Source organism: Schistocerca serialis, chromosome 6 (assembly GCF_023864345.2).
Source record: "Schistocerca serialis cubense isolate TAMUIC-IGC-003099 chromosome 6, iqSchSeri2.2, whole genome shotgun sequence".
NCBI lineage: Eukaryota > Metazoa > Arthropoda > Insecta > Orthoptera > Acrididae > Schistocerca > Schistocerca serialis.
In genome coordinates, this window is record NC_064643.1 from 650,226,753 (window position 1) to 650,248,661 (window position 21,909).

The window sequence follows — 21,909 nt, forward strand, 5'->3', positions numbered from 1 at the left end:
GAGCGGAAAGACTTACCTTAGGGGGAAAAAAACTCTTTGCCTTTAAATATGTCTGCTTGTGTCTGTATGTGTGGATGGATATGTGCGTGTGTGCGAGTGTATACCTGTCCTTTTTTCCCCCTAAGGTAAGTCTTTCCGCTCCCAGGATTGGAATGACTCCTTACCCTCTCCCTTAAAACCCACATCCTTTCGTCTTTCCCTCTCCTTCCCTCTTTTCTGATGAAGCAACCATTGGTTGCAAAAGCTTGAATTTTGTGTGTATGTTTGTGTGTCTATCGACCTGCCAGCGCTTTCGTTCGGTAAGTCACCTCATCTTTGTTTTTATAACAATGGAATAGGATGGATAAATAATGGCATACTCTGCTTAGTACATTTTTCACAATTTATTAATATTCTGTCTGTAGTGACGTGATGGATGAAATTTTGATGTTAAATGTTGTTGTTGTTGTAGTCTTCAGTCCTGAGACTGGTTTGATGCAGCTCTCCATGCTACCCTATCCTATGCAAGCTTCTTCATCTCCCAGTACTTACTGCAGCCTACATCCTTCTGAATCTGCTTATTGTATTCATCTCTTGGTCTCCCTCTACGATTTTTACCCTCCACGCTGCCCTCCAATGCTAAATTTGTGATCCCTTGATGCCTCAGAACACGTCCTACCAACCGATCCCTTCTTCTTGTCAAGTTGTGTCACAAACTCCTCTTCTCCCCAATTCTATTCAGTACCTCCTCATTAGTTATGTGATCTACCCATCTAATCTTCAGCATTCTTCTGTAGCACCACATTTCGAAAGCTTCTATTCTCTTCTTGTCCAAACTATTTACCGTCCATGTTTCACTTCCATACATGGCTACACTCCATACAAATACTTTCAGAAATGACTTCCTGACACTTAAATCTACACTCGATGTTAACAAATTTCTCTTCTTCAGAAATGCTTTCCTTGCCATTGCCAGTCTACATTTTATATCTTCTCTACTTCGACCATCATCAGTTATTTTGCTCCCCAAATAGCAAAACTCCCTTACTACTTTAAGTGTCTCATTTCCTAATCTAATTCCCTCAGCATCACCCGACTTCATTCAACTACATTCATTATCCTCGTTTTGCTATTGTTGATGTTCATCTTATATCCTCCTTTCAAGACACTGTCCATTCCGTTCAACTGCTTTTCCAAGTCCTTTGCTGTCTCTGATAGAATTACAATGTCATCGGCGAACCTTAAGGTTTTTATTTCTTCTCCATGGATTTTAATACCTACTCCGAATTTTTCTTTTGTTTCCTTTACATCTTGCTCAATATACAGATTGAATAACATCGGGGAGAGGCTACACCCCTGTCTCACTCCCTTCCCAACCACTGCTTCCCTTTCATGTCCCTCGACTCTTATAACTGCCATCTGGTTTCTGTACAAATTGTAAATAGCCTTTCGCTCCCTGTATTTTACCCCTGGCACCTTTAGAATTTGAAAGAGAGCATTCCAGTCAACATTGTCAAAAGCTTTCTCTAAGTCTACAAATGCTAGAAACGTAGGTTTGCCTTTCCTTAATCTTTCTTCTAAGATAAATCGTAAGGTCAGTTTTGCCTCACGTGTTCCAATATTTCTATGGAATCCAGACTGATCTTTCCAGAGGTCTGTTTCCACCAGTTTTTCCATTCGTATGTAAAGAATTCGTGTTAGCATTTTGCAGCTGTGACTTATTAAACTGATAGTTCGGTAACTTTCACATCTTTCAATGCCTGCTTTTTTTTGGGATTGGAATTATGATATTCTTCTTGAAGTCTGAGGGTATTTCACCTGTCTCATACATCTTGCTCACCAGATGGTAGAGTTTAGTCAAGACTGGCTCTCCCAAGGCCGTCAGTAGTTCTAATGGAATGATGTCTACTCCCGGGGCCTTGTTTTGCCACAGGTCTTTCAGTGCTCTGTCAAACTCTTCACGCAGTATTGTATCTCCCATTTCATCTTCATCTGCATCCTCTTCCATTTCCATAATATTGTCTTCAAGTACATCGCCCTAGTATAGACCCTCTATATACTCCTTCCACCTTTCTGCTTTTTCTTCTTTGCTTAGAACTGGGCCATCTGAGCTCTTGATATTCATACAAGTGGTTCTCTTTTCTCGAAAGGTCTCTCTAATTTTCCTGTAGGCGGTATCTATCTTACCCCTAGTGAGATAAGCCTCTACACCCTTACATTTGTCCTCTAGCCATCCCTGCTTAGCCATTTTGCACTTCCTGTCGATCTCATTTGTGAGACGTTTGTATTCCTTTTTGCCTGCTTCACTTACTGCATTTTTGTATTTTCTCCTTTCATCAATTAAATTCAATATTTCTTCTGTTACCCAAGGATTTCTACTAGCTCTCGTCTTTTTAGCTACTTGATCCTCTGCTGCCTTCACTACTTCATCCCTCAGAGCTACCCATTCTTCTTCTACTGTACTTCTTTCCCCCATTCCTGTCAATTGTTCCCTTATGCTCTCCCTGAAACCCTGTACAACCTCTGGTTCTTTCAGTTTATCCAGGTCCCTTCTCCTTAAATTGCCACCTTTTTGCAGTTTCTTCAGTTTTAATCTACAGTTCATAACCAATAGATTGTGGTCAGAGTCCACACCTGCCCCTGGAAATGTGTTACAATTTAAAACCAGGTTCCTAAATCTCTGTCCTACCATGATATAATCTATCTGAAACCTGTCAGTATCTTCAGGCTTCTTCCATGTATACAACCTTTTTTCATGATTCTTGAACCAAGTGTTAGCTATGATTATGTTAAGCTCTGTGCAAAATTCTTCCAGACGGCTTCCTCTTTCATTTCTTAGCCCCAATCCATATTGACCTACTACGTTTCCTTCTCTCCCTTTCCCTACTCTCGAATTCCAGTCACCCATGACTATTAAATTTTCGTCTCCCTTCACTACCTGAATAATTTCTTTTATCTCACCATACATTTCATCAATTTCTTCATCATCTGCAGAGCTAGTTGACATATAAACTTGTACTACTGTAGTAGGCATGGGCTTTGTGTCTATCTTGGCCACAGTAATGCGTTCACTATGCTGTTTGTAGTAGCTTACCCACACTCCTATTTTGTTATTCATTATTAAACCTTCTCCTGCATTTCACCTATTTGATTTTGTATTTATAACCCTGTATTCACCTGACCAAAAGTCTTGTTCCTCCTGCCATCGAATTTCACTAATTCCCACTATATCTAACTTTAACCTATCCATTTCCCTTTTTAAATTTTCTAACCTACATGCCCGATTAAGGGATCTGACATTACACGCTCTGATCCATAGAACGCCAGTTTTCTTTTTCCTGATAATGACGTCCTCTTGAGTAGTCCCCGCCTGGAGATCCGAAAGGGGGACTATTTTACCTCTGGAATATTTTACCCAAGAGGATGCCATCACCATTTAACCATACAGTAAAGCTGCATGCCCTCGGGAAAAATTACGGCTGTAGTTTCCCCTTGCTTTCTGCCGTTCACAGTACCAGCACAGCAAGGCTGTTTTGGTTAGTGTTACAAGGCCAGATCAGTCAATCATCCAGACTGTTGCCCCTGAAACTACTGAACAGGCTGCTGCCCCTCTTCAGGAACCACACGTTTGTCTGGCCTCTCAACAGATACCCATCCGTTGTGATTACACCTACGGTACGGCCGTCTGTATCGCTGAGGCATGCAAGCCTCCCCACCAACGGCAAGGTCCATGGTTCATGGGGGGGGGGGGTGATGTTAAATATTCTGGTTAAATATGTTTGTTTTAAGTATAATCTTTTAAAAAGGGGTATTTACAAACATTTCCAAGTGAAATGGCTTTTCAGTGGTCTTTGCTAAGTAACCTTGTAATATTACTATTTCTTTTTCTGGAGAGACAGTTTGTGCTGCTTATGGCTTCTGTTCTCATACTTGTAGAATCTTTCCACCAAAACAGTGTTTATGTGTGAACATTGTCATTGCTATTTCTCAGAGTAGTGGGAACCAATTTCTCATAACTCAAAGGCAGACTAGTGGCCTAAGGCCAATTCGTTAATGTGTTTTACCTTTACAACATCCAGCTGATTAACTTGAGTGTTGATGTGCTGATTTTTTCTACTGTGAGTTCCATATGGATGTTTTTAGTATATTTAATTGTTACTATACAAACTAATTTCACATATGATTTACTAATCACGTCAGGGGAATCAAAGCAAGATTTACAGCATTTTTGAGTCTCAAACAATGGAAAATCCAGGATGGAATCTGACAGTATTGTGTAAAGGGAAGTTACTACTCACCATATAGCGGAGATGCTGAGTTGCAGATAGGCACAACAAAAAGACTGTCACAAATGAGCTTTTGTCCAGTGAAGCCTTCATGAGAATTAGACGGCAAACACACACATACACACTCACGCAAACGCAACTCACACACACACGGCTCAGTCTCAGGCAACTGAGGCCACATTGCGAGCAGCAGCACCGGTGTGTGATGGGAGTGGCGGCTGGGTGGGGGAAAGGAGGAGTCTGGGGTGGGGAGGGGGAGGGATAGTAGGGTAGGTGTAGCGAACAGTGTCATGCTGTTGGGGAGCACTGATGGTCGAGGTGGAAAGAGGTTAGGGCAGCTGTGTGCAGTCTGGAGGTTAGGCGGAGGGAGCGGAGAGGTGGGGGGTGGGGTGGGAGAGGACAATGACTAATGAAGGTTTGTATATATTGCAGGGAAAGTTCCCACTTGCGCAATTCAGAAAAAGCTGGTGATGATGGGAAGGATCCATATGGCACGGGCTGTGAAGCATTAATTGAAATGAAGGATGTCATGTTTGCCAGCGTGCTCAGTAATGGGGTGGTCCACTTTTTTCTTGGCCGCAGTTTGTTGATGGCCATTCATGTGGACAGGCAGCTTGTTGGTTGTCATGTCCACATAGAATGCAGTGCAGTGGTTACAGCTTAGCTTGTAGATTACAAGACTGATTTCACAGGTAGCCCAGATTTGGTGGGATAGGTCATGTTTGGAACCGGTCTGGAGTAGTTGGTGGTGGGAAGATTTATAGGACAGGTCCTGCATCCAGGTCAATTACAGGGGTATGAGCCATGAGGTAAGGGGTTGGGAGTAGGGGTTGTGCAGGGATGGACAAGTAAATTGTGTAGGTTCGGTGGATGGCAGAATACCACTGTGGGAGGGGCGGGAAGGACAGTGGACAGGACATTCCTGATTTCAGGACATGATGAGAGGTAGTCAGAACTCAGGCAGAGAATGTAATTCAGTTGCTCCAGTCCTGGGTGGTACTGAGTTACGAGGGGAATGCTCCTCTGTGGCCGGACGGTGGGACTTCATGAGGTGGTGGGAGATTGGAAAGATAAGACACGGGAGATTTGTTTTTGTACAAGGTTGGAAGGATAATTACGATTTCTGAAGGCTTCAATGAGATCCTCAGTATATTTTGAGAGGGTCCGCTCTTTACTGCAGATGCAGCGGCCATGGGTGGCTAGGCTGTATGGAAGGGACTTCTTGGTATGGAATGGGTGGCAGCTGTCAAAGTAGGTATTGTTGGTGGTTTGTAGGTTTAATATGGACGGAGGTACTGATGTAGCCGTCTTTGAAGTGGACGTCAACAACTAGGTTTGTGGCTTGGTTTGAGTAGGACCAGGTGAAGCAAATGGAGGAGAAATTGTTGAGGTTACGCAGGAATGTGGGTAGGGTGTCCTCACCCTCGATCCAAATCACAAAGATGTCATCAGTGAGTCTGAACCAGGTGAGGTCTTCTGGATTCTGGGTGTTTAGGAAGTATTCCTCTAGATGGCCCATGAATAGGTTGGCATAGAATGATGCCATGTGGGTGCCCATAGCTGTATCATGGATTTGTTTGCAGTAATGCCTTCAGAGGAGAAGTAATTGTGGGTGAGGTTATAGTTGGTTCTGACAACTAGGAAGAAAGCAGTTGGTCTGGAATCTGTCAGGTGTTGGGAATGGTAATGTTCAATAGAGGTAAGGCCTTGGGCATTGGGGATGCTAGTATAAAGGTAGATGACATCAATAGTGACGAGCAGGGCACTGTGTGATAAAGGGACAGGAGCTGTGGAGAGTCAGTGGAGGAAATGGTTGGTATCTTTTATGTAGGATGGTAGGTTCCGGGTAATAGGTTGAAGGTGTTGGTCTACGAGAGCAGAGATTCTCTCAGTGGGCGCACAGTAACCAGCCACAATGGGGCATCCTGGGTGGTTAGGTTTATGGACTTTAGTAAGCATGTAGAAGGTGGGAGTGCAGGGATTGGGAGGGTTGAGTAGAGAGATGGACCCCAGGGAGAAGATCTGGGAAGGGCCTAAGGATTTGAGGAGTGGCTGGAGATCCTGCTGGATTTCTGGAATGGGGTCACTTTGGCAAGGTTTGTCGGGAGATGTATCTGACAGCTGACGGAGTCCTTCTACCAGATATCCTTGAAGTTCAAAACAACTGTGGTGGAGCCTTTATACGCAGGTAGGATTATAAGATCAGGATCAGTTTTAAGATGGTGAACTGCGGTTCTTTCGGCAGATGTAAGGTTAGTTTGCATGTTGAGGGGTTTGAGGAATGATGGTGAGGCAAGGTTTGAGGTTAAGAAATTCTGGAAAGTTAACAGGGGCTGGTTTGGGGGCAGTGGGTGTGGACCACAGCTGGATGGAGGAGTGAACTGAGTTAGGCAGGTTTCAGCATTGGTCTTTGATTGAGTCTGATTGGCAAGGTTGGTGGCAAAAAAGTGTTTTCACTGTAGGAACCGGGAGAAGGAGAGAAGGTCTTTAACAAGTCCTGCATGACTGAATTTGGGAATGGGGAAAAAAGTGAGGCCTTTGGAAAGGACTGATATTTTTGTGGGGCTAAGACTTACGAAAGAAAGGTCCATGACTGTGTTTCGGATCTGTTTAGGTTCTGGACTCTGTGTAGTGGTGGGAGAGAGTTTTGGAGGGTGTGGTAAATGTAGTAGATCTGTGAGATGGGGTTTGCCAGTTATGAGGGGACGTGGAAGAGGTTTGGGGCTTAGTGTAGAGAGGGTGGACGGTGGTACTCCAAGGTGGGAGTAGGAAGTGAGCAGGGTGGAGAGCTTTTTGAGTTGGCATTGTGCATGTTGCTCGGATGGATAGAAGGTACCTGCCCCCCCCCCCCCCCCCCCCCCCAAGCCCATCCCCTCCTCTCTGCTCCTTCCTCTGTCTAACCTCCCGACTGCACACAGCTGCCCTACACTTTTTCCACTAGTCCCTCTGTGTTCCTCAACAGCATGTTACTGTTTGCCATGCCTACCCTAATATCTCTCCCCCTCCCCAACCCCACCCAGATGCCACTCCAATCATGCACCGGTGCTGCTGCTCTCAGTGTGGCTTCAGTTGCCTGAGACTGCAGTCATGTGTGTGTGAGTTGCGTTTGCGTGAGTGTGTGTTTATGTGTTTGCTGTCTAATTCTGATGAAGGACCTACTGGCCGAAAGCTGATTTGTGACAGTCTTTTTGTTGTGCCTATCTGTGACTCAACATTTCCACTATATGTTGAGTAGCAACTTTCCTTTTTACAATATTGTTAAATTTTTGAGTATCAGTTAGAAATAACCTCATCGTGCTCCCTCTTTAGCTCAGTGAGTAAATAGTGACTTATTTAATGCTGAAAGTGAATCAGTGAGAATGTGCCAGGATTGTGCAGTTTATTTTCATTGTATGTGTTTTAAACCCCAGAAATTTTTATATAAAAAGACTTTGAAATTGGCATTCCCAACTTTTCTATTACCGTCTTGTCAGCTGCCATATTTACAAATAACAGTTTGAAACAATGGCTTGTAGTAATCCTGCACCTCATCAGCCAGAACCTTTTCTTTGAAATCCTCTAGTGATTTTAAAGGACACACAGTACCCAGAAATGTAGTGCCAGTCCTGTCCTGTCCTAGACTAATATTCAGCTACCAGCGATGTCAAAAAGCATACAAGTGTTATGCAAATTGCCAGATGCACTCAAACAGTAAACTCTCTTCTACCACTGAAATCAAAAACTCGGCATTATCTCTTCCAATCTAATAATTATTTGACAGTAACCATAGTACTCTGAAACAGCTTGAAAAAGTTTTCTTAGCCATGTGTGTGCAGTGTGATGAGAAACATACACTGATGAGCAAATTTGCAAGAAATTGTCAGCATCACAAGATTAGAATTGTGCTACAGAGGTTTGAGGAACATAATAGTGAACTCATGTTAATGTCTTGGTCACCAGTTTTGCCTAATCTGAACCTGGTGAAACACGTCTGGGGCTCTGGAAACCTACCAAAGACTAGTTGAATCCTTGCTATGCAGAATAGCTACCATGCTATGTTCCAAAAGTTGACCAGCACACTGTTAAGCAGGTGGTCATAATATTTTTGCTCTTCATTGTGATATGCAGTTCAGAACTCTGATTTCTGTGAGAGTTAGTACTATCATATTTCTGCATAACATTGTAACTCCATAAGTTCAAACTTCTTGTGCAGATTGCTTGCATCTGAAATTACATTAAATAACATTCAGTCAGTCTGCAGCTTGCTGTTCTGGTGTATGAATGATAAGGGTAGCAACATTATTAAAATGAAAACATATAAGTCATTAAACTTAACACTAATTTCAAATATTTCACCATCAGATAGTGAGTTCTAGATTTGACAGACAGACTCCTAATCTTTAAAATCCTGTCATATACTGGGCTAAAAAGTTAATGAACATCTCATCTCTTAAATGAGCAAAGAATAATGAAATATTTGCATTTAGTGTTTGTACCCAAATTTTTCATTATATTTACAGTTCAGTAATATTATGTACCACTGAATCAAACTTTTTATCTTTAATTCATTAAATATAGTTCTCCAACAAAAGTGTGGAAATAATTTACCATACACAAAACTCCTCACTTCATTAAACAGCCGCTATTACTGCAGTTCTCATCACCTTCTGTACTTAAGACTATCAACCAGAGCATCAACATTAGTAATTGTGTGGTGAAGCTCAATACGCAATTCAGTTACTTAAGCATTACTTGACTTTTACAGTACAATTGATTAACACATTGGTCATGAAATACAAAGCATTACTCATTACCTCTAACAGCAATAAGAAGTTAGATAGGGAGAGATTGTGTTTTTTCTCGGGTTTTTATAGAACGGAAAAGGCAAAAAAATAACTTTCATTTACATGGTCATCTATAGTTCAGTGATAGTAACTTAATAGTTTTAACATAACCTACTCAGTTTCATGACATTTCGTGACACTAAAGATTCGTTCATCATGCATTCATGGTTAATAGGTGCAGTCAGCCACACATGCCACCTCTGTCTCAGCATCCAAAACCACTGTAGTACGTGATTAAGTTCATAGCAGTCAGATAGCACTGGCATCCTCTCTTGCATATTTCATGAAAAATAAGAATAATAGGCAGCTCTCAGTACATACTCTTAATGAAAAATATGAACTTCGTAATATGCACTGCTATTCTTCATGTGTGATGAATACATATGCACAGAAACAGATGCTTTGATTATTTACTGGATTTTATTTTGCCTGATTATTTTTTTATTTGCAGATTTTTAAGAAAGTGCTTGTTGAAGTTGAGCAGCGTATCAGTGGTCTACGAGAACTTTTACATTCCAAACTTCAAGACATGCCTGCTTCTCTGGAAGACCAAAAAAAGATTATCAAGTATGAATACTTCATTTGAGGATTAGTTTCAGAATGTTAAAGAATCAATAAATAACTCATTATGTTATTCTCTTTATGTTAACTAGAAACTTGGTGCATCTGGAATCAACGGGGGATCCAGCATGGGACTGCATTTCAAGCCATTCATCCTACATCTCTAAACAGCTGAATGCTTGCAAGGATGAGCATATTGCATTGGAAGCTGCTTGTGGTGATGAATCAGGTTAGATGCAAACAGTATGCAATACATAATTGTAGCAGTATGTGTGGCAGAATGTTTATGTTTGTAAAATTAGCCCTTTTTGCAGCTAAATAGTCAATGGTATGGAATCTTGTATCAGAAGGAAAATTCACATAAGGAAACAATAAAATTGAGAGACAGACTTGCTATCCAATACTTCAGGAGGTGCAATGTCTGTGTTGCTGATAGGCACATAAAAAATACAGAATACTGTCCTAGCTTTTGGAACTAAATAGTTTGTCCCTTGGGGATGAGAGTGGAGCAGGTTGGATCAGGTTAAAAAGTAAGGGTGGCTCTATCAGGTCACAGGATGAGAAGGATCTACCTGTTCTGAAGATGAGTGGGGAACTGTCTATTTTTCTTTATTTCGAAAGGTATAGAATATTACTCTTAATGAATAAAGTCCTTTCAGTGAATAAAATAATATTTTATTTTTATAAATATATTCCCTTGTATTTTAATGAAACCTAACTAGAAAAGCATGCCTCAAAAACCTTCCCAGCTGGTAGCTCTTTTGCATCCTGCTGCATATGTGCCATGTTGTGACAAAATAGCCTAGTCCAAAGATATGCTCTGTCAACTTTATGTAGCCAGTGTATGATTGAGAGCAACAATACCATTAACTGCATTTGGCTTCTTAATACTACTACAATATTTATTGCAAATCATAATTACTTGAGACCAACATTGCCAATTAGAGAGTTAATAAGGAGTTTTAAACAACCCGTTAAAATTGCAATTGCCTCTACTTATTCAGGATAACATTTCTTTTGTTGAAAGCAAATAACATTTGAATAAATTATATATTTCTGGTACCTGGCAGGATTGAAAATTCTGTTTGTGGAATATTTCAGTGAAAGGTTTGTGTACTGGTAGAGAGTGTCCCTGAGGTCATTGCCCACACCATCTGACATTGACAGCTAGGTCAGTGATCAAAATGTTGTGCATAAAAATGATGTTTCCAACCTGACTGGGCACCCAAAACCATACAATTTATCAATTGTAACAGGAAAACCCCACAAATCTAATGATTATTGAGTAGTTTTTGTACTCATAACAAATTGAGTATTTTAGAAGAAATTTATCTGGTATTAGCAAATTTTAGACTGGAAAAATTAAGATTAAAGATTTAGCCACAGAGAACTACCACTAGACACAGCTTTGATAATACTCAGCCTTCACTTTCAGTTTACGGTAATAATGCAATTATAATCATTACAGAGGTGGCTTGGTGGGCAAGTCTCATCAGCTCTGGGATGTTTTTCTGTCACTTATTATTTGTTTCACTTCTGGCAAAGAGTTGTTAACGTGAAAAATTCCAAAACAACATCCAACAGGATTGTGCCCAATAGCACACTGCAGTGTTCAAACCAACCTTTAGATCACAGGCAGCTTTACTGCTTAATCGTTACAGGAGGAGGTCAAATAAATTTGGTCTTCATTTTTATGGGCTGTTTCAAAAACAAGTTTAATGGTTGTGAAGTAATGGTTAGATGCAGTATCAAACCTTCATGTGAAACAAAATTTCTGACTTTCTGTTGTTCTGCAGTGAAAAAAAGAGAACTTACACCTTAATGAAACTTTTTGCAGCCAAACATAAATCTGGCAGCCATCACTCAGGATCTACAAAATACAACAAAATTAACAACTCACCACAGAATCAGGACTGGCAGAGTTCAGTCCCCCAGAGAGTACTTTTTGTCGAGGAACTGACAGAGACTTTGAATGAGTGCTTTCCAGATATGTGGAAGCTGGGCCAGGCATATTTCAGTGGTGATCTGCATGTCAAAGTTGACACTGATAAGCAGCCTTTGTTCAAGGTATTTGTGACATGTCTCTCAGTTCCTTAATTTCATTCTGATGGTTCGCAGACACACATTCTTTATATACTAAATTTATTTTCCAGCGAATGGTACTGGAGTCTATCGAAAGATTCACTAATCTTCTTCGTGCTGCTGTTTTGCCACATACACTTGACCGTATGTCACCTCAGAGACAGAGTTATGGAGTCTGGCCATCTCATGGACAGGAGGCAGTGGTGCCTTGGTTGCCCCATTGCCTCCGCTATGTACGGGCTACGTATTCAGCCCTCATTCGACTTGACCTTCCAGGAGAGGCACTTGATATAATTGGATCTCTAATATTTGACTTACGGTGAGTCAACTGCTCTCTGTTGTGTGTGTGTGTGTGTGTGTGTGTGTGTGTGTGTGTGTGTGCGCGCAAACAGTAAACCAGAAAGTAATGTACTAATTATCTCATTATATTCAGAGTGATACGTGAAATGTGACTGCTTGTTACTAGGGCTGTGGATAAAATATAGATTTTCTTTCCAAACTATATTGATATCTGTTGGCGATACTTTTTTCTGTGATATATCAATATCAAAATGGCAATACTGACTGCTGATATTTTTATTTTATATTATATTTTTTTCCTCAATTTTCAGTAAATATATAAAATGGTTCTTTCGAAATTGTAATAGAACGTAATTTTACTTTCACTGTGTGAAGGAGTCTTACTACTTTTTGAGCTCCCATTACGTCCAGTTTTTCTCTCTGACTATGTGAAACAAGCATAGGTGGCACAAAGTAGGAGTCCGATTGCATTAGGGAAGGTGGTGTGAATGGAGTTACAAGGTTTCCGATGTGTAGAAATAGCACACCAGTTGCATTGAAAAACAATTTTTGACGTAATTTCTGTGCTATTTCTTCACATCGGCAGTTCCTGAAAAGATAACCGTAATCTAAATGACAAGAATGGTTTTTGCTGTGGGAAGAGACATGGGAGGAGACATGCTGATGTAATCGTTGCTAAAGGGGTTCAGCAGGCAGCTAGCTTGTTGATTTACAGAATAACTAATAATAAATAAATACTTAAATATATAGTTCTAGAACTGGCATTATATTTATAATGTGCAGCTGATACTTTTATAGGCTGGTACATTGATTTTTTTTTCATCAATTTATCAATAATTCTTTTTTAATATATCGAGGGCCAGTAACAATATTTATTTAAATGTCAGTATATCAGATATCAACAGTCCTACTTGTTACTGTGACAGTGTCTGTGCTGGGCCTCTTTTTGACCAGAAGAAAGGTAAGTCCACCATTGAAAAATTGATGGTATCCATTCATGAATTATTAATTTGTGCCAGATCAATATATTCATTCTTTAGCAAATCAAGAAATGTGCTATATCTTGCACAAACGTAATATCTAGTTGCATTTGCATATCTTGTGTGATTGATTCACATGAAAATATGGAAAGTACCAAAATTACCACAAGGTTGGTCTCTCTCTCTCTCTCTCTCTCTCTCTCTCTCCTCTCCCTCTCCCTCTCCCTCTCTCCCTCCCTCCCTCTCTCTCCCCCTCCCCTCTCCCCCCCCATCTCCCTCCCCTCCCCCTCCCCCTCCCCCCGCCCCCTCCTCCCTCCCCTCCCCCTCCCCTCACCCCATTTGTCTTCATCATCTCTCCCTCCTCCTTCCCTCCCCCCCCCCCCCAAATTAGTGCTTCTTGTAGTAATTGCTCAGGACAGTATAGTTCCACATTTGAGAGAGGTGAAATACCATATTTGTCTGTCAGATGATGATAATGAATGATTAAGCAGATCTGGTTAAAGGTGCCATTTATTTCTGCTTCTGTAATATTCTGTTTAGAAAATGAAAAGAGTTCCTCCTCTCTCTTGATGTGTGACAATTCTTTGCACAGGCAAAACAATGCATCTTCTCTTACAACAGTATATTCTCAGATTATAACAATTCAGGAAAACTTTATTTGTACTAATGTTGACCCTAGCAGTTTCACAATTTGTGTTGTATTCCATTATCTGTCAATTACAACTTCACTGAGACACACACTGATGGGTCAAAGTATTATGATCACACGCTAAATAGAGGGTTGGTCCACCTTGAGAATACAATACAGCAGTGATACTTTGTTGCACAGATTTTACAATTCCTTGGTAGATTTCTGGAGGCATGTGCCACTAGATGTCTATCCACAGGTTGTGCAATTCCTGTAAATTATGGGCTGGTGGTTTGTGGATGTGGAGCTTGCATCAGATACCATCACAGATGTGTTCCATTGTGATCAGATAAGGGGAATTTGGTGGCTAATGCATCAATGTGAGTTCAGTATCATGCTCCTCAAACCACTGTTGCAGATTCTGGCCTTTTTGTGCCGACAGTTATCTTGCTGGAAGACACCATTGTTGTCAGTGTAGACATGAAGCCTGAAGGGAAACAGGTGGTCCACAATGATGATCACGTTGTTGACAGCTGTCCGGGTGCCACCACAGATCCCATGGAAACCTGGGTCAATGTCAGCTATGGTATAAAATTGCCCCCACTGACCAGCATCCGTGAGCCAGTGAATGTTTTGAGCAGCCTTTTGCCTGGATGACACTATATTAAAACGTAACCATCGACCTAGTGTAACAAGAAAAGTGATTCATCTGACCGGATGACATGTTCCCATTGGTTCACTGTCCAACCTTGATGACCTCGTATCTGTTGCTGTTTAGTTGATGATGTGACAGCATTAGAAAATGTTCATGTTATCTTTTGAGGAACCCAACATTCAATTTTGTGTGCTTCAGAACACTCGTGCCTGCACAAGCATTGTACTCTGTTGTCAGATCACCCTTCTGACTTTCTTGTTATGTGACAAAGTGTAAAAGTCGAACACCTTGTTGTCTGCTCCAGGTTTCAATGTTTCAACAACTCTCCATAGATGCTCACAACATTAGCACATGAACAGCCGACCAACTTGGCTGGTTCTGAGATGCTAATGCTTAACATTCTGATGTTTGTCAGAACTGCTTATGTCAGGAGATTTTCTCATCTGGCCTGTACTGTCAATAGAATGATTCCCCATTTGTCTCTTATATACACATGTGTGCAAAATTTGAGCGAAAGTAATTTTAGGGTGATGTGTCACTGCGAAGTAACATAGTTTGATGACACTTGGACCATAAATAAAAAGGACTGCTACAGTAGAATACAGAAGGCAATTGTAAGGTGTTGTTGTTGTGGTCTTCAGTCCTGAGACTGGTTTGATGTAGCTCTCCATGCTACTCTATCCTGTGCCAGCTTCTTCATCTCCCAGTACCTACTGCATCCTATATCCTTCTGAATCTGCTTAGTGTATTCATCTCTTGGTCTCCCTATACGATTTTTACCCTCCACGCTGCCCTCCAATACTAAATTGGTGATCTCTCGATGTCTCAGAACATGTCCTACCAACTGATCCCTTCTTCTAGTCAAGTTGTGCCACAAGCTCCTCTTCTGCCCAATTCTTTTCAATACCTCCTCATTAGTTATGTAATTTACCCATCTAATCTTCAGCATTCTTCTGTAGCATCACATTTTGAAAGCTTCTATTCTCTTCTTGTCTAAACTATTTATTGTCCACGTTTCACTTCCATACTTCGCTACACTCCATACAAATACTTTCAGAAACGACTTCCTGACATTTAAATCTGCACTCGATGTTAACAAATTTTTCTTCTTCAGAAACGCTTTCCTTGCCATTGCCAGTCTACATTTTATATCCTCTCTACTTCGACCATCATCAGTTATTTTGCTCCCCAAATAGCAAAACTCCTTTACTACTTTAAGTGTCTTATTTCCTAATCTAATTCCCTCAGCATCACCTGACTTAATTCGACTACATTTCATTATCCTCGTTTTGCTTTTGTTGATGGTCATCTTATACCCTCCTTTCAAGACACTGTCCATTCGGTTCAACTGCTCTTCCAAGTCCTTTGCTGTCTCTGATAGAATTACAATGTCATCGGCGAACCTCAAAGTTTTTATTTCTTCTCCATGGATTTTAATACCTACTCCGAATTTTTCTTTTGTTTCCTTTACTGCTTGCTAAATATACAGATTGAATAGCATCGGGGAGAGGCTACAACCCTGTCTCACTCCCTTCCCAACCACTGCTTCCCTTTCATGTCCCTGGACTCATAACTGCCATCTGCTTTCTGTACAAATTGTAAATAGCCTTTCACTCCCTGTATTTTACCCCTGCCACCTTCAGAATTTGAAAGAGAGTATTCCAGTCAACTTTGTCAAAAGCTTTCTCTAAGTCTACAAATGCTAGAAACGTAGGTTTGCCTTTCCTTAATCTTTCTTCTAAGATAAGTTGTAGGGTCAGTATTGCCTCACGTGTTCCATCATTTCTACGGAATCCAAACTGATCTTCCCAGAGGTCTGCTTCCACCAGTTTTTCCATTCGTCTGTAAAGAATTCGTGTTAGTATTTCCAGCTGTGACTTATTAAACTGATAGTTCGGTAATTTTCACATCTGTCAACACATCTGCTTTCTTTGGGATCGGAATTATGATATTCTTCTTGAAGTCTGAGGGTATTTCGCCTGTCTCATACATCTTGCTCACCAGATGGTAGAGTTTTATCATGACTGGCTCTCCCAAGGCTGTCAGTAGTTCTAATGGAACGTTGTCTACTCCCGAGGCCTTGTTTTGACTCAGGTCTTTCAGTGCTCTGTCAAACTCTTCACGCGGTATTGTATCTCCCATTTCATCTTCATCTGCATCCTCTTCCATTTCCATAGTATTGTCCTCAAGTACATCGCCCTTGTATAGACCCTCTGTATACTCCTTCCACCTTTCTGCTTTCCCTTCTTTGCTTAGAACTGAGTTTCCATCAAAGCTCTTGATATACATGCAAGTGGCTCTCCTTTCTCCAAAGGCCTCTTTAATTTTCCTGTAGGCAGTATCTATCTTATCCCTAGTGGGATAAGCCTCTACATCGTTACATTTGCCCTCTAGCCATCCCTGCTTAGCCATTTTGCACTTCCTGTCAATATCATTTTTGAGACGTTTGTATTCCTTTTTGCCTGCTTCATTTACTGTATTTTTATATTTTCTCCTTTCATCAATTAAATTCAATATTTCTTCTGTTCCAAAGGTTTCTACTAGCCATCGTCTTTTTACCTATTTGATTCTCTGGTGCCTTCACTATTTCATCCCTCAAAGCAACCCATTCTTCTTCTACTGTAATTCTTTCCCCCATTCCTGTCAATTATTCCCTTATGCTCTCCCTGAAACTCTGTACAACCTGTGGTTCTTTCAGTTTATCCAGGTCCCATCTCCTTAAATTGCCACCTTTTTGCAGTTTCTTCAGTTTTAATCTACAGTTCATAACCAATAGATTGTGGTCAGAGTCCACATCTGCCCCTGGAAATGTCTTACAATTTAAAACCTGGTTCCTAAATCTCTGTCTTACCATTATATAATCTATCTGATACCTTTTAGTATCTCCAGGCTTCTACCATGTCTACAACCTTCTTTCATGATTCTTAAACCAAGTGTTAGCTATGATTAAGTTATGCTCTGCGCAAAATTCTACCCGGCGGCTTCGTCTTTCATTTCTTAGCCCCAATCCATATTGACCTACTATGTTTCCTTCTCTCACTTTCCCTACTCTCGAATTCCAGTCACCCATGACTATTAAATTTTCGTCTCCCTTCACTACCTGAATAATTTCTTTTATCTCACCATACGTTTCATCAATTTCTTCATCATCTGCAGAGCTAGTTGGCATATAAACTTGTACTACTATAGTAGGCGTGAGCTTCGTGTCTATCTTGGCCACAATAATGCGTTCACTATGCTGTTTGTAGTAGCTTACCCGCACTCCTATTTTGTTATTCATTATTAAACCTACTCCTGCATTTCACCTATTTGATTTTGTATTTATAACCCTGTATTCACCTGACCAAAAGTCTTGTTCCTCCTGCCACCGAACTTCACTAATTCCCACTATATCTAACTTTAACCTATCCATTTCCCTTTTTAAATTTTCTAACCTACCTGCCCGATTAAGGGATCTGACATTCCACGCCCCGATCTGTAGAACGCCAGTTTTCTTCCTCCTGATAACAACGTCCTCTTGAGTAGTCCCCGCCCGGCGATCCGAAAGGGGGACTATTTTACCTCCGGAATATTTTACCCAAGAGGACGTCATCATCATTTAATCATACAGTGAAGCTGCATGACCTTGGGAAAAATTACGGCTGTAGTTTCCCCTTGCTTTCAGCCGTTCGCATACCAGAACAGCAAAGCCATTTTGGTTAGTGTTACAAGGCCAGATCAGTCAATCATCCAGACTGTTGCCCCTGAAACTACTGAAAAGGTTGCTGCCCCTCTTCAGGAACCACACATTTGTCTGGCCTCTCAACAGATACCCCTCCGTTGTGATTACACCTACGGTACGGCTATCTGTATCATTGAGGCACACAAGCCTCCCCACCAACGGCAAGGTCCATGGTTCATGGGGGGGAATTGTAAGTTACATGAAATGAAATAATTACACTCTAGTTACCACGATTTGTGAAGGTTTTCTGAACATTACAAAATATGGGGCATGGTTGGTAAAAGGGTATATGATGACCATGGATGGCAACGAATGCTGTGCATTGTGCTTCAGTGCAATGTTGGTTGGGGTTCTTGCGGTAGTGCTTTCCATTAGTCCATCAGCACGGTTAACAACTGCTGGATGGTGGTTAGTGCATGTGGATGTGCTGTAATGCACCTCACACTTGCTTGATGGGATTTGAGTGTGGGGAAGGGCAGGACTGCCCATTCATCAAATGTCTTCTTGTTAAAAGGGCTGCTCCACCTTAGCTGTTGGATGAGGTCATGTATTGTCATCCATGAAAATGAAGTGGGGTCTATATGTACCCCTGAAGAGACACATGGGGAAGGAGTACAGTACAGTGTCACAATAATGTTGTCCAGGTGGCAGCATGTGCAGAATCGCTACACAAATTGAATCTGCTGTCATCTGAGAAGAGCACGCTACCTCACTCCTCATTGGTCCAGTCCCTATGCTCTTGGCACCTTTGGAAATAGTGTTGCCAATATGCTGATTTCACAGAATACAATGTACTGGTCGTTGGGCAAATAGACGGCTGCCATAAAGTCGCCATGCCACCGTGGAGCATGAGACTGCATGACTCGCAGTCTTGTTAAATCTGGTTGCTGTCGCACACGCTGTTTGATGTTGGTCTCACCCGTTGTACAATGTAGCGGTCATCTACTGCTGTACTTGACTGTGGTCAACCATTTCCTTTTCTTCAGGCAACAGTGCTGTGCTTTGGGATGCCCCCCCCCCCCCCCCCCCACACACACACATGTGAAACAGGTTTTGTGAGTAATACCGAACTCCTGGGCTATACCTGTCACACTTCGTCCTTCTTCTACTTTGCCAGTGATTCTTATCCGTGTAGTGTCATCCAGATGTTATCTCTGGGCCATGTTGTAATGAGCACCATAACCACAGTGTCCTGTGCACAATTGGGAGACCTTTGGCAACATGCTCCTGCACTATTTCATTTCCACCGAGCAGTTGACATTTTGATATCTTATCTGTCTCATCTCTAAGTTTTGCAGGGCAGAGTAATTTGCTTACTGTATAATGTGCTCATAATGCCTCTAGGCAGTATTCAGTCTTGCTGTGAGTAATGATCTTTGTGTGTGTGTGTGTGTGTGTGTGTGTGTGTGTTTGTGTGTGTGTGTGTGTGTGTGTGTGTGAGTGTGTGTGAGAGAGAGAGAGAGAGAGAGAGACAGAGAGACAGACAGACAGATTGGGGAGGGGGAGGGAGGGGGGGGGATGAAATCAAGATTCATGTAAGTTTTTCTGCTGAGATTTTCTTTGTGAACTGCCAATTGCTTGTAATGTATGATCTTGGTTCTTGAATACTAAGTTTGTGGCAGAAAGAGCAAGAGAAAAGCTACTGAGAGTCACGTGTTATAATACTGAGAAGTAGTAATCTGGTGTGCTATAATAAAAACAGTTGGAAAAATGTTGACATTCCCCTCCATTACAAAACGTAAATTTTTATGGTAAAGTAAGCCAAAGAAAACGTTAATTTTAGGGGCCTTCAGTATATTTCTTCTTTATTTTATTGAAAGAACAATTTCTTTATTTTAGATTATGTAACTATGAATATAAATGGCAGTTTTAAAAATTATCTGCTACTAAATATTCTGTATTTTCATAATTATTTTTAATGTAAGAGGTAATTAATTTCCTTTTTTAGGTTTCATTGCATGAGCACACTTTTCCAGCAGGCGTCTGAACATATCAAATCACTTCATAAGAAAGAAACATGGAAAGTTGAATTTGATACTAAATATGGCGGCATAACAGATCTTGTAAGTATTCACATATTTCTGAAGTGTGATTCATAAGTGACTAAGTGAAGTATCTGAGTAATGTTGTTTTCTGAGACCATAACTGAACAGTTAAGACAGACATTTCATTGTAAAAGAGTAATAGCAGTTTTATTCAAAAGACACTGGCACAGTTTCTACTAATTCAACAAAAACAAATTTATAAACCCTGGTCAGGAATCTAACAAAATGTGTGTTTACTTCATTATACTATGTTGACCTTTTACAGCAGCAAATGTGACAGCCTCTAGACCAGGGACGGGCAAACGTTGCACGCGACTCATGAGCACACAGCGCTGCACGTGTGCTGCTCGCGTGCAATTGTCGAATGGGACAGTGGTGACAGCTGGCAGGTTGCGGCAGTGTTGTACCAGGCTAAGCTGTGGACGTTGAAGCGAAGCGACCACTATGTAGTGAACATTGTATTTCAAGAACTGGAAAATGCGGAATGAATCATGGAAACGGAGAAGTGGAGATTTGCTATCTTTTAAAAAGGAATGGGAGAATCATTTTTTCTTTGTGCAAAAACGTGAAAATTCAAAATGTATAATATGTGACAGTATTCTCGCTGGTCAGCAGAAGTTTAATATTGAATGCCATTATAATAAATTTTAATATGTTCCCGTACTTAGTGTAATAGAAGAGGAAATTCTCAAGCGATTTGGGGATATATCATACTTATCCCAAGGTTTTGAATAGTTCTCGAGACAATTTGCTGTTTCTGTAGATGATATTCATCCTAGTTTGCAAATGGAATTAATAGATCTACACTGTAGATTCTACAGCGTAATTCTCGTATGAGACAAAAGTTCCTTTTGGCAAGATGTGTAATAGATTTTTATCACAACTTTCCACAGCAAGAGTTTCCTTGTCTCCATCGTGAAGCCACGAAGATAATGTGTTTGGCTCGACATACGTTTGCGAGCGATTTTTTTCTGTTATGAAAATTAATAACTCTCGGTTAAGAGCAAACATCAGTAATGAAAATTTACGTAACTGTTTGCGTTTGTCTGTATGTAGAAATTTTGTTCCAGACATTAAACCTATCGTGAACTCCACTTGTGATAATTAAATACAACGTATCGTAGGTAATAGGTACTCTTTCAAACCGTGATTTCTTTCAAGCACTCGTACTAACCTTATTCCTTCACTCAATAAAGCAGGCCAGGAAACAAAACGCATTACAGAGGAAGAAGCAGAGAGACGGTATGGTGGGGAGGGGAGAGAAGCGGGTGGCCAGCTTGCCCCTATGTGCACGCAGAACACCTGTTTACTGCACACGTGCAAGTGCACCGCACACATGCAGGATTCCTGCCCACCCCTGCTCTAGACTGTAAATTCTTGCATTACTTAACCACTTGAAGAAATTGTTTGAATTGTGTCATATCAGCCAACATTCAAATCGAATTGGCACCTAACAATTTTGTGTTACAAGGGAAGTAACTGAAATCAAATAACAATTACAAGGGCATGCTGAAAATGGATGCTTCCAAATTTTCTATGTGAAAATTAATAAAGCTTTTTAAATAAGTGAATCTTATGAACATTGTAGATCCTTATTCTTCATGTCTGCATATTTATTTCTCAATGCAGTCACCATGATAACTGCATGAACACATTTCTCCCAACGAGAGACCAGTTTGTTGATACTGTCACTGTAGAATATTCGACTTTGTCAATGGAGCCACAATCTCGCCTCTATGTGCACCACTTCATCACTATAAAAATGAGGTCCTTGAAAGTGTTCTTTAAGTTTTGGAAACAGATGAAAGTTGGATGGGACCTGTATGGAGGATGATCAGTGACAGTGAAT

General features: G+C 40.9%; 1 protein-coding gene across 1 annotated transcript in view; it reads left to right on the plus strand.

Annotated features, from left to right (window-relative positions):
* LOC126483914 (exocyst complex component 2) overlaps positions 1–21,909 on the plus strand; it is a 125,714-nt gene that overhangs the window by 41,466 nt on the left and 62,339 nt on the right. Inside the window, 5 exon segments of the mRNA XM_050107187.1 lie at positions 9,540–9,655; positions 9,742–9,878; positions 11,487–11,716; positions 11,803–12,050; positions 19,964–20,078. Of these exon segments, the coding sequence (XP_049963144.1) occupies positions 9,540–9,655; positions 9,742–9,878; positions 11,487–11,716; positions 11,803–12,050; positions 19,964–20,078 (846 nt within the window).